At 41.8% G+C, this 12,421-nt stretch overlaps 1 protein-coding gene across 3 annotated transcripts; it reads left to right on the top strand.

The window, feature by feature from the left end:
• Positions 1-10,094, top strand: LOC115542520 (uncharacterized). 3 transcript variants are annotated; one of them, XM_030354801.1, is made up of 7 exons: positions 666-2,222; positions 2,910-2,979; positions 6,011-6,208; positions 6,323-7,441; positions 7,768-7,936; positions 9,138-9,271; positions 9,946-10,094. In XM_030354801.1, exons 3-6 carry the CDS (start codon positions 6,013-6,015, stop codon positions 9,265-9,267), a joined length of 1,614 nt encoding a protein of 537 aa, XP_030210661.1. In that variant the 5' UTR covers positions 666-2,222; positions 2,910-2,979; positions 6,011-6,012; the 3' UTR covers positions 9,268-9,271; positions 9,946-10,094. The 3 variants fall into 3 exon arrangements, 2 of the variants coding, with proteins under 2 accessions (XP_030210661.1, XP_030210670.1); XR_003976565.1 differs by having other exon boundaries at positions 1-2,222; positions 2,910-6,208; XM_030354810.1 differs by lacking the exons at positions 666-2,222; positions 2,910-2,979 and having other exon boundaries at positions 3,236-6,208.
• The last annotated feature ends 2,327 nt before the right edge of the window (positions 10,095-12,421 follow it).

Genomic DNA, 12,421 nt, shown 5'->3' with positions numbered 1-12,421 from the left:
TTCACTATACAGGGTTAGGTGCAGAGTGCAAAAGGTGACAGGTAGATGAGTTATAAAGTCTTATCGCAGGTAGGAACGATTTCCTGTATCGTTCCTTAGAGCAGCGGGGTTGAATGAGTCTGTTGCTGAAGCTGCTCTTCAGTTTGTCCAGTGTTTTGTGGATGGGGTGAGAGGGATTGTCCATTATTGCCAGCAGTTTTGCCAGCATCCTGTCCTCCACCACCTCCTCCAGGGTGATAAGCTTAGAGCCAACAACAGACTCTGCTTTCCTGACCAGTTTGTTCAGTCTGTTGGCGTCCTTTGCCTTGATGCCCGCACCCCAGGACACCGCAGCAAAGAAGATGGTGCTCGCCACAACAGACTGATAAAACATCTGCTTGCACACATTAAAGGACCTGAGCCTTCTCACGAAGTAAAGCTGACTCAGGCCCTTCTTGTAGATAGCCTCTGTGTTGGTGGACCAGTCCAGTTTATTGTCCAGTGTGACACCCAGGTACTTGTATGCAGGGACCATCAGAGAATTTCTGCAGATGACACGACCAGGGGCGGTTCTAGACTTTTTTTAGTGGGGTGGCCAGGGGGAGGCCGGCAGGCGTTAGGGGTGGCCGATCGAAATGTCCGACGGGGGGGGGGTGCGATGCGATCGTAATGTTCGTATTATTGATGCCGACTCCTCTTTCGGGGGGGCCCGCAGGGGGGGCCGGACTCAGACTCCCCCCGGGCCCCCCCTCTGGCACCGCCCCTGGACACGACTCAGTGCAGTACTGAAAGTCAGCAATGTATGTGGTGAAGAGGAAGGGGGACAGTACAGTTCCCTGGGGGGCCCTGATGTTACTGATCAGACGGTCAGACACACAGTTCTGTAATCTCACCAATTGTGGTCTGCCTGTCAGATAGTCATCAACCCAAGTCACGAGGGGAGCACCCACCTGCGTGTCCTCCAGTTTGGCCTTCAGCAGTCTGAGCTGGATGGTGTTGAAGGCGCTGCAGAAGTCAAAGAACATGATGTGGACTGAGGTGTTGGGTCGGTCCAGGGAGGAGTAAGCCTTCTGCAGTAGGTAGATGATTGCATCATCAACCCCAACATGGGGCTGATATGCAAACTGCAGGGGGTCGTGTGATGGGCACACCAGTGGTCTGAGGTGTGCCAGGACCAGTCTCTCCATAATATGAGAGGTCAGTGCCACCGGCCTGCAGTCCCCCAGTGCAGCAGGACGTCCTTTATTGGGCACAGGGACCAGGCAGGATGTCTTCCACAGCACCAGTATCCTGACCTGACTCAGGCTAACATGGGGCTGATACCATCAGGGCCAGCAGCTTTCTGGGTAGTTTTATTGTATTTGTAGGCTGTTATATTTAAATAAATGAATAAATAAATACTAATGTAACACAATGAATGTAAATAATTTTAAATCTACATTGGAATTTACTACTTACTTTACTTGTTAACCTAAGCATAACTTTTTATTGTGCAGTGTTTTTTAAGCATCATCCGAATTCAAGTTTGGTTTTACCCACCAACAAGCAGAACTATTTGATATGAACGCGCCGCTGCTCCGCCCCCGATACACGCATTGCTGGCTACCATAAACGTCAGTCAGTCACTGAGCCTCACGGAGAACACATGCTGTCTGCAGTAAGCTTGACCCGCGAGTTTTCGTCTTCCGACACTCTTTAATACTTCTCAAAGAGGCGAAGAAGGTAAGAAATAACTTAACTATAGTCGTGCATATAATAATATAAATGAGTATTTACTTGGCTTCATAAGGCTAGCTAGCTAGCTAAGTAAACTAGCTTAGGTATCAGCGCATTTTGGCCACGTGCGTCAAGTGTGAGCAGTAGTAGGCCTATAAAGTAAATGTATTCCTTTATGATAAACGATTTTTTTCCCACGTAATAATTAGGCATTTCTTGTTGTGCCAAGTTGCTTACGGAGGACACCATTACATTTTTACTTATATGAAATGATTGTGTTGTTTTTTTACATAAAATGAATCGGTATGAATTAATGACACATTTAAGTAATTATTTAATGGTTTATTTATTTATTTTATTTTGGCAGCTTTAGTCCTCCTCCACTAACTTAAAACGTCTTGTGCTGTATTTTTTCCCGCTGGCTGCAGGTGCCGCTTCTACAGCGAGCCACGCTTCAGAAGCACTTCGGCAGTCTTGTTTTTTTCCACTGTTTTCAGTCTTTGATACTTCCCAAAGAGGCGAAGAAGGTAAGAGATAACTTACAGTGCATATAGAATATACATGAGTGTTGGTAATAATGGCGTTAGAGTATAACGGTGTTACTAACGGCGTAATTTTTTTCAGTAACGAGTAATATTGCGCGCACCCCCCTCCCCCCCCTAGGTCCGCGGTGTGTTACTATTGCGCGCACCCCACCCCTCCCCCCGGTAGGTCCGCGGTGTGTTACTATTGCGCGCACCCCCCTCCCCCGTAGGTCCGCGGTGTGTTACTATTGCGCGCACCCCACCCCTCCCCCCAGTAGGTTGCGCGCACTCCCCCCCGTAAATGAGTATTTACGTGGCTTCATAAGGCTAGCTACCTAGCTAGCTACGTAAACTAGCTTAGGTATCAGCGCATTTTGGCCACGTGCGTCAAGTGTGAGCAGTAGTATAAAGTAAATGTATTCCTTTATGATAAACTATTTCTTCCCATATAATAATTAGGCATTTCTTGTCGTGCCAAGTTGCTTATGGAGGACACCATTCAATTATTACTTATATGAAATGATTATCTATGTTTTTGTTTTTTACATAAAATGAATCAGTATTTTAATGAATTAATGACACATTTAAGTAATTATTTAATGGTTTATTTATTTATTTTATTTTGGCAGTTTTACTCCTCCTTCACTAACTTAAAACGTCTTGCGCTGTATTTTTTCCCGCTGGCTGCAGGTGCCGCTTCTACAGCGAGCCACCCTCCAGAAACCTTGAAGGACAAAGAGTTTGTCGACCACGACTTTCAGTATGTCACATCTCGCAACCTTAAGTTGAGGCTGTTAATGTGTGTGCGCAGTGGAGCCTTAGAGATCTTTTCTTACAGAATTCAGTGCAGTTAGTACTCAAGAGACTGTGGTCATTCCTTCCAGAGTTCAGAACTTCGTGTGCAGAGTTCTTAAGTTGTCTTCTAGTTTATAATGTTCTATTGTGCTGGGTAGAGTATTCTGGAGATTTTCCTACAGTGGGCTATAATGGCATATGTTATGCCAAAGTTCAAATGCCTTTCATGTGGTATCTCCCTGAAAAGTATTAAAAGCTATGTTGATCATCAGCTTCTGCATAGACATGAGGCAAATAGCTACTATCCATATTGCTTTGCAGACTGCAAACAAAAATTCACCAAGTACACTGCTTTAAAAGCTCATGTCTATCGTTCCCACAACAGTCCTGTTTTACTGTTTGAAGACACACAAAGGTCATTTGTATGTGATGATGTGCATTGTAAGAAGACATGCATAGATTTGAGAGATCTTGTTGCACACCTCAAGGTACATTTGAATAAGCATGAGTTAGTACATTGCCCATTTAGCAATTGTAACAAGACGTTTAAAGTGAAGTCCTCATTTACATCCCATGTTTCAAGAACACATAAACATGAAATTGTAAATACTCAAGTCAAATACTCTGAGCCATCTGTATCCTCTCAGATTGAGCCCAATGAAACTGAAACTGGAATGGACCAAAGTGAAAATCAGTCTCAGGTTTTGGAAGAGATTGATATAAGGTCTTTGTACATGAAGAATCTGTGCCTGTTTTACATGCAACTCCAGGCAAAGTATCTGGTTCCGTCATCAACTATTCAAATGATTGTTGAAGAGATCAATGGCCTTAATGACATTTGTCATCAGTACACAAAAGACAAAATTAAAGAGACACTTAGAGGAAATACTAATATGTCAGATGCTGAGATTGATTCAGTTTTTCAGAGTCTTCAGGAAGCTGATTTGCATGCTTCATGTAGTTCTCGGCTCTCCACAGAATATATTAGGAGGCAGTATTTTGAGAAGAACTTTGCCTATGTGCACCCAGAAAATGTTTTTCTGGGCACCAATGAGCATAGAAGAGACAGTTATGCACAATACATACCCTTGCATGACACTTTAAGAGCTATTCTAAAGGATACTGTTGTGTGGGAAGAGTGTGTTAGGTCTCAAAATCGGCCTGTTTCTGATGTCGTCTTAAGTGATATTTCTGATGGCTCTGTCTTCAAATCCAGTGACATGTTTCTACAAGCTGGTGACATCATCTTAAAACTGATATTGTATCAGGATGCATTTGAAGTTGTCAACCCACTTGGGTCATCCAGGAGAAAACATAAGCTTGTGGGAGTATACTTCACACTTGCTGACTTTGAGCCATTCCATCTTTCCAGTATTGACCATTTGCAGTTAGTACTGTTGTGCAAAGAGAAAGACTTTAAGTCCTTTGGTCAGGACATAGTGTTTGAGAGATTGTTGTCAGACCTGAGACAGCTTGAAGAACATGGACTTGTAACCACTTCTGGTCATGTGGTTCGAGCAACAATAATATCTATTGTAGGTTACAATTTGGGATCACACTGCATTGGGGGCTACACACAGAATTTCAGCACTTCCAAGTACTTCTGCAGGTATTGTGAGATAAAAAGAGACCAACTTGAGAGTGTGAGTCAGAGCTTTCCTGTACGAACAGTCGATAACTACAAAGAAGCAGTGCATTTATTGCAGGAGAGTGATGTGAATGACGTCAAAGGCATCTATTGTGACTCCATCTTTAACACACTGAAATATTTCCATGTATGTCAGCCAGGCCTTCCTCCATGCATAGGGCATGACTTGTTTGAGGGAGTTGTAGCTTATGACTTGGCCATTTACTTGCGTAACTTCATAAAGGTCAAGCATTGGCTCACATACTCTCAGCTGAACAGGCAAATCACACAATTTTCCTACAAGGACTCAGATTCCAGCTCATCTCCTTGTCAAGTGAATGAAAAGGCCATCACAATAGGTGGCCAAGCAGCTGAGAACTGGTGTCTGCTTAGACTCCTGCCTGTCATTATTGGTGACAAAGTTGATCCTCATGACCCAGTGTGGCAACTAGTGATCACTCTGAAAGAACTTGTGGAACTAGTGTGTGCACCCAAGATCACCACTGCCCAGGTGGCTTACCTCAACATTGTTGTGGTTGAATATCTGGAAACAAGGAAAGCAATGTTTCCTTCTGATCACCTGAAACCCAAGCACCACTATCTTCTCCATTATGCATCATTGATCCTCAAACTGGGTCCCCTAATACGGCTGTGGACAATGAGATTTGAGAGTAAACACTCTTACTTCAAGAGGTGTGTGAGGAGGATACAAAACTTTAAGAATATATGCCAGTCTCTCGCAAATCAGCACCAACTCCTCCAAACAACCCTCAGCTCAAACTCCTTTTTTGCACCAGTGCTGAAGTCAAAAAACGTTACTCCATATCATGCTCACCTGTACAGTGATGCAGTGCGCAATGCAGTTGAAGCACACATGTTTACAGAACCGGATTCTGTGTCAACTGAGGTAGATTTTAAGGGCACTCGGTACAAAAAGGGATCTTTTCTGTGCCTCAAACGCGAGTCTGATGAGTCAATCAAGTTTGGCCAGATTGAGCTTGTTTTGATAATCAATGACAAAAAGGTGTGCTTTCTGGTGACACCGCACACTTCAGTGTATTTATCAGAGTATGGACTCTATGAAGTCAAACAAGCAGCTGAGGATATGCACTGCATTAATGCAGAACACTGCCTGGATTCCTACCCATTGCCTCTTTACAATCTGAATGGAAATACAGTGATATCTCTGAAGCACAGTGTTGTTGATCAGTAGTAGTGTGATGAGGTGTTGGGAAGAAGTTTTTGACTAGTGTGTCTATGGGGGGAAATTACATATATTAATCAAAGTAACATGGTAATTGTGCTGTGAAGTGTAATCCACAATCTGTTATCCACTAAACAATAATTTATGTTTTGTCCCCTCTTGAAGTCATGGATGGATGGGTGGGTGACGTAACTTCATCCCTCAGCTCATTCTTTAAAGAAGAAGATTCTATAGCACAAGTAGTGGAGGTGCTCAAAAACATTGGCGTCTGTTCAGCTGAGGACCTAAAATTTGTGGAGGCAGCTGACCTTGCAGCAGTCCTGAGGCCAATAGAGGCCAGGAAAGCCATGGCCTGCATTAAAAGTAAGTAAAATAATACATAGTGCCATTTGTGATGATTGCAACTAGACCGAAGATTAAGTGAAAATTATATATGGATGATAATGACTAACATGCTTATGTCCTTTTGTTATTTAGATTTAGTGACTAGAGTAGAGGATACATCCTCCTCAATATCTACCAGCCAGATTGTTGAACCCAACAACGAAGAATCATTTGTGAGTGACGACATGAGTGATGATTTTCCCATGAGTGTTCACTCCACACCGAAATCCACTGCTACAAGCAGTCCAGCTTTGACCATAGCCTCACCTACTGGATCAGAGAGCAGTGTCAGAGAAGATACTAGCTGGCATTACAGGTTTGACATACCCTGGAGTAAGATGCCCTCCAGCACAAGACAACTTTTAGATAATGGTAAGAGGCCTTCTGCAGCACAGAGAAGGGACATTATTAGGATTGTGGCTAGTGAGGTGCTAACTGTGTGCAAAAAACCTGGCAAGAAACACATTAATGAAATTTCAAGAAAGATGGTACTTTGCTACCCAAAATCCTTCCGAGATGAGATTGAGGGTCAGATTGTCGGCACTGGGTATGACTCACTTGTAAAACAGTTAATATCTCGGCTAGATAATTGCAGACGACTCCAAGCTTCTACTGCCCAGAAAAGGCTTCCTGAAAGTTGCAGCCCTGACAATGTAAAGAGAGTGTGCAAAGATGCATATGGCTGTATTAACTCTGAGCCAGTGCTTTCTCCTGGTGAAACAAAACTGCAAAAGCAAAAACAAGAAGAGCTGGTTAAGATGTTCAAAAACAAAGACAAAGATGCAAAAAAAATAGAAAGACTGTTGGTGGAGACTTTTCCCTCACAGAGGAGAGACGTACTGTCAGCACTGAAAGAGACGGAAGACTTTCTTAAGGAATGGCCTTTCCTCTGCCAGGAAGCTGGAATGAGGCTTCATTTCAAAGAACTAACAGGTGTCCAGTTAGATGCCAGCTTTGAAGAGTCCACAGCCACCAAGTTCAGAAGAATCCTGCGGTACTTTCAGTTTGGTAAAACTGAGTCATCCAGCGAAGCAAGAACCATTCTGAGCAAAGCCCTGGCAGGAGGTGAAGAAACTAGTGCAGCTGTACTGATGCTTGTTGCCCATTTCAAAGAGCAGCAAGATAAGATGTTTGTAAATGTTGATGACACTGCCATTGGAGTTGACGTGGACACCACCAAGCTACCATGGACACCCTGCATTGTGGTCTGCGGTAGGAGTGCCAACATTTTTTTTTCATCTGTTCACTGAAATACTTATTTTAACATTTTATGTCTACAGTGGTAATGGTGTACTGTACACTGCAAAAAACATTTTTATAGATGACAAAATCATGTTTTTTGCTACCTTGCTTTCATTTTTTTTTACTTGGTATAGTTTTTCTTTTGCAGTTTAGACACAATGTGGGCTATTCAAGAATGAAGTCAACTAAGCAGTGTACTGAACACAGCTCCTGGCTTACTTAACCTCATTGGATCCATATACATTAAGCAAGCTATTTACTCACTATGGAACATATTGTTCTTGCTCTGTTCACAGGTAACAGCCCACTTACTGCCAAGATGTTCATGGTTGCAGTGGACCAGGTCATTGTGAATGAGCAGCTTCCCTGCTTCACCAAGGCGTTAGAGATGATGTTCTGCTCATATTATCTGCACAACATTGATTATCCTGTTGCACTCGCAGCTACTCTGGAGTTCTTACAGAGGTACACTTTCAGTATGCATTACACATTGCTTTTAAGGTAGTTTTGCTACCTAGGTAGGTTGCTCCTTTCCTAGCTCCACTCTGCTCCTTTCCTCTTACCTCTCTCTGCTCCTCTTCACTCCTCTCACTGCTCCTTTCCTCTCTTTCCTTTCCTTTTTTGTGACACTTCTTGATGTGAAAACCTTTTAGACATTTTAGGTAAGACATCAGCTTTCCCTGACACCTACTATTGTATCTGTGAAACTTTTATTTTATTTGTGAAAATGCTAATGGGGAGATTTCACCGTTTTTGTTTTACACCAAGACCTCATTAGACCAGGTCCAGATCAAAAACCACTGTGCCTAGACCTCTCAAATCTGGACTGGATTAATGTACAGACCCTTAACTTTGCCCTTAAGTGCCGAATCGGAGGCTGGCGAATCAGAAGCTAACTTCAGCGTCGTCTTCGAGACTAAAGTCTTAGCTGTGTCAGTTTCTGACTGTTCCGTCGAGCCAGAGGCCATTGCGCAACAGGGTAAAGGGCAACATGAAAAGTTGATGCAGCCGAGTTCTCCACTCTTTCGCTCGCATCACGTGCATGTCCTTACTATGGTGGACACAGAAAATCAGCTCAAATTGGGTTACACTCTATGTCCTGCTTCCCTTATTGTCAGTCCATGGACAAGAACATGGTCTATGGTTGTTGCTTGAATTTCATTGGATATTTCCACTCTTTGTCTTCCTCTTCGTCTTCCTCTTCTTCTTTCTTGTCTCCTCTTCCTCCTCCTTCCGTCCTCTCACATAGTTTCTTCTATCCATTCTCAGACTCTCATTCCCACCTTCAACAACCTGTTTGCTCTCTGAATTGGCTTATATTGGTTGTGTCACATCATTTGAAACAAGTGAAATCAATTTTGAGTGGTTGTGTTTAATCAATGACAGCTTTCTCTACTTGTATTTACAAATTTAGATGACGTGCGTTAGAGTGCAAAATGTGTTTTGAGAATGTGTTTAGAGTTTTGCTGAAAAGTGTAAGTGAGATCTGCAAATTGTGTTTTACCATGTGAAATGGTTTAAGGTGACAACAGACTGCACAGTTAGCTAAATTAGTTCAGGCAACTGAGAACTTTGCTCAGCCAATGGCTTTTAGTGTTTTAGCAATTGAGAAAAACTGTTACACTCTGAATGTCTTAGCTTAAAAGGAAAATTATTTTTCCAACAGGTGTATCTTCAAAATCAACCCAGATCAGGGGACCAAAGTCAAGCGAAAAGAAAAGGGACGCCAGTATGCTGTCAACCCAAGGGTGCTGAGCCTCATCTCCAATGTTGCCAATTTTGAATTGACAGAGTGAAAGGGTAAGATGACTCTCCCACCAAACAAACACAATCATCAGTCAAGCAATAAATTAATACATCATTCAGTCCCAAACAAGCTCCTGTGTCCTGTCAGTTTAGGGAACAATAGTATACTATGGTGCAGATTTGAATTGTGTTTTTTGATTCTGGAGTTATTCATTGTTAATTTTTCTGTCTGATTGTGATGTGGTTTAATTTAATATATTTTATTGATTTAGGATATTTTAATGTCTTTTCATTTCAATTTGAGGTAACACTTTACAATAAGGTACGCAAAACGTGGGTAGTTACTGAGTAACGAATGAGTAACGAATGATGAACGACCAGGGCCCTAACTGGGGCCCTAACGGGGCCCTAACAGGGCCCTAAGTGACAGTTACTCAGTAACTACTGAGGAGTTACTGGTAAACAGACTAGGGGACTACTGTATTTGTTACTGAGTAATGAATGATGAACAACCAGGGCCCTAACTGGGGCCCTAACTGGGGCCCTAACTGGGCCCTAAGTGACAGTTACTCAGTAACAGTAACAGTATCAGTAACAGTAGTCTGTTTACCAGTAATTCCTCAGTAGTTACTGAGTAACTGTCACTTAGTTTTATGTAAAGGAAAGAAACAACAATTTAAAATGGTGATTTAATCAAAATCACATTTCTTTCTTCTCTTTCCATACAGATATGATGTCTGAACGGGTTTAGAACAAAGGTCTTCCTGGAACCCACCTTTTTAGGGATGTTTCCATGAGAGCTGTTTTGTTTATTGATGCTCCTTGATGTCCCCCAGTTTAGCCAAAAAAATAAACAGTGTTTGTTGCACCACTGTCATTTGTGTTACTGAATGTTGCCTTTTGTGAACACCTCTTCATCACTAAGCCTATTTTCTCTGCTTCCTGTCCGAAATGACCTACCCAAAGTAAATTGAGTATATGTTCACAACTACAAGGGCTGGGTGTATAATGTTGGTCTCAAAGAAAGCTAAGATGTGAGATTACTACAGAAGTGTCAGAATCAAGATATGTGTTACCATGTCAAAGTAAAATCACTTGGAACACTGAAGAAAAATTTCATTTTTTACTTTCGCCTAAAAAACACATTACTTAAGAGTGAAAAACATCTTTAAAACATAGGATAGTAGCCAAACTTCTAGGAATTAGTAAAGTAATATTTCATGAAAATCTGTGCAAAATTAGATGCTATAAAAGTGAACCTGAGCAGTTTTACAGAAGTTTTAACACAGGTATGTCCAGTTGGATTCACCACGTGTCATTTGGGCACATTTTGGCACCATATGTGCCATTTGACCCTTTTCAGGTACCAGACTGGAAAACTAACTCCCTCTCTCCCTTCAATGTAAAAACATACAACTAATGAGATTTACCTTAAAATTGCAGAAAAAAACCTTAAGTTGTCAGTATGGAGATAAACCTTTATATAACGAGCAAAACATAATAACAGGCAATTATTGTAATTTTACATACATTTGCACGTAATTTAAGAAAACAGGAAATATACAGTATAATTATTATAGTAATTCTCCTGTAAACAAATTGTAAATAACTGTAGTTTGTCATTATTGGCATAACACATAAAATAACAGGCGGGTTGTTAATTTACAGATAATGTCTGTAATTTTACTGTTTTTTATACTATTTTTAAAAAACGGGAAAACTACTGTAAAAACTTAGGGTAATTTACTTTAAAATAACGATTTTTTTTTCTACAGTGTAGGCTTACACATATAAAATAATGAATGTTTGTCTTGTAGGCTGCTTAGGAGGGATCAAGAACAAATAGGCTTAAAAACAGTTTCTACCCCAGAGCTGTTATTTCTCTAAATAATGCATAATTATAAATTACTGCATTATCATACCAATCTGACCTTTAAAATTGGCTGACATTTTAAAATGTATATATTTGTTTGAGTTCTTTAACATTCTATATTTATTTTCAAAAAATACTAATTTTCTCATTTAGTTTTTGTTTTAAAAGCACTTATTTTGAGAGCCTCTACCCCAATTTCGTTGCACTTTGTGCAATGACAATAAAGAGATTCTGATTCTGATTCTGACAGGAGGAAGGACAGGAACATGCCGCTGCAAGGCAATGTTCCTTCCACAATTTGGGCCAGCTCTGTTCCAGCAAGCTCCTCCTTTTTCGTATGCTCCACCATTTCCCCACTCTTCATCTACGCATGATCTTCCTTTTCCTCAGGCTCCTCAATTGAAAGCTCCTCCAGAGTGCCCAGCCAAGGCAACGTGCCTGGAGGCTGAACAAACCTGCCCAGGAGGATGAGGAGCTAATGGCAAGGGGGGAACCGCCACGGAAGAGGCTGGCAAAGGAGAAATATCACTACACCTGCAAGGGGTGTGGCCAGGACAAAAGCAAGCAAACTGGACACACCCAGCTGAAGGGGCGGTGTTACTGTCCAGAGTCAGGACAGACCCTGGATGACTCGAGGAAGAGTGTAGGCCTATAGTCACCATCACTTGTCTCTCTCTCTGTTTGTCTGTCTGTCTCTGTGTTGTTCGTGTCTGTCTCCCTGTCTGTTGTCGTGGAAAAATCCACTGGGTTTCCACAGCTTTTAACTCCTTCAGGTTTCCACAGTTTTCTCTCTGCAGAAACAGAGCTGATGAGATGATGATGATTCTTTAAATGATGTGGCAGATTCATTTACCGTCTGTTTTGATGTAATGGTGCTTCCCAAGTCTGCCATCGGGCAGACATACTACTCCCGGCAAATTTATTTGTATGCATTCGGGGTAGTTCGTCACCATGGCCACGGAGAACCAAAGAGTCGGCATGATATCAGTCTTTACACCTGGATGGAATGTGAGAACTCAAAAGACAGCAACACCATCACCTCAGCCTTGCAGCATTTCTTCTCCAAAGTTATCTGTGCCAGTTTCAGAGCCTCCGTCTTTTCTCCAACCTCTGTTATGGTCAGAACAAAAACATAAATGTTCTTGCAATGCTGTTTGCGCTGAGATCCCAGCTGTACCCTCAGCTTGACATTAAATATTTTTTTTCCAATAAGAGGGCAGTTTTCTTCCAGCGGACCGAGTGGAGCAGGACATCAGAAAAAAATTAAATTATATATAGCCTACATTTTTTATGTTATATATTCATTCACATTTTATAATCATTAAATATTG

The sequence above is a fragment of the Gadus morhua genome, chromosome 1, assembly GCF_902167405.1.
Source record: "Gadus morhua chromosome 1, gadMor3.0, whole genome shotgun sequence".
NCBI lineage: Eukaryota > Metazoa > Chordata > Actinopteri > Gadiformes > Gadidae > Gadus > Gadus morhua.
The sequence above is the reverse complement of the archived record's forward strand: the minus strand, read 5'-3'. Positions and strand labels throughout refer to the sequence as shown.

Coding starts and splice junctions, on each gene's coding strand:
- LOC115542520 (XM_030354801.1), top strand. CDS start 6,013: ATGGATGGATGGGTGGGTGACGTAACTTCATCCCTCAGCTCATTCTTT. Junction 7,442..7,767: donor ACCCTGCATTGTGGTCTGCG/GTAGGAGTGCCA, acceptor CTCTGTTCACAG/GTAACAGCCCACTTACTGCC. Junction 7,937..9,137: donor ACTCTGGAGTTCTTACAGAG/GTACACTTTCAG, acceptor TTTTTCCAACAG/GTGTATCTTCAAAATCAACC.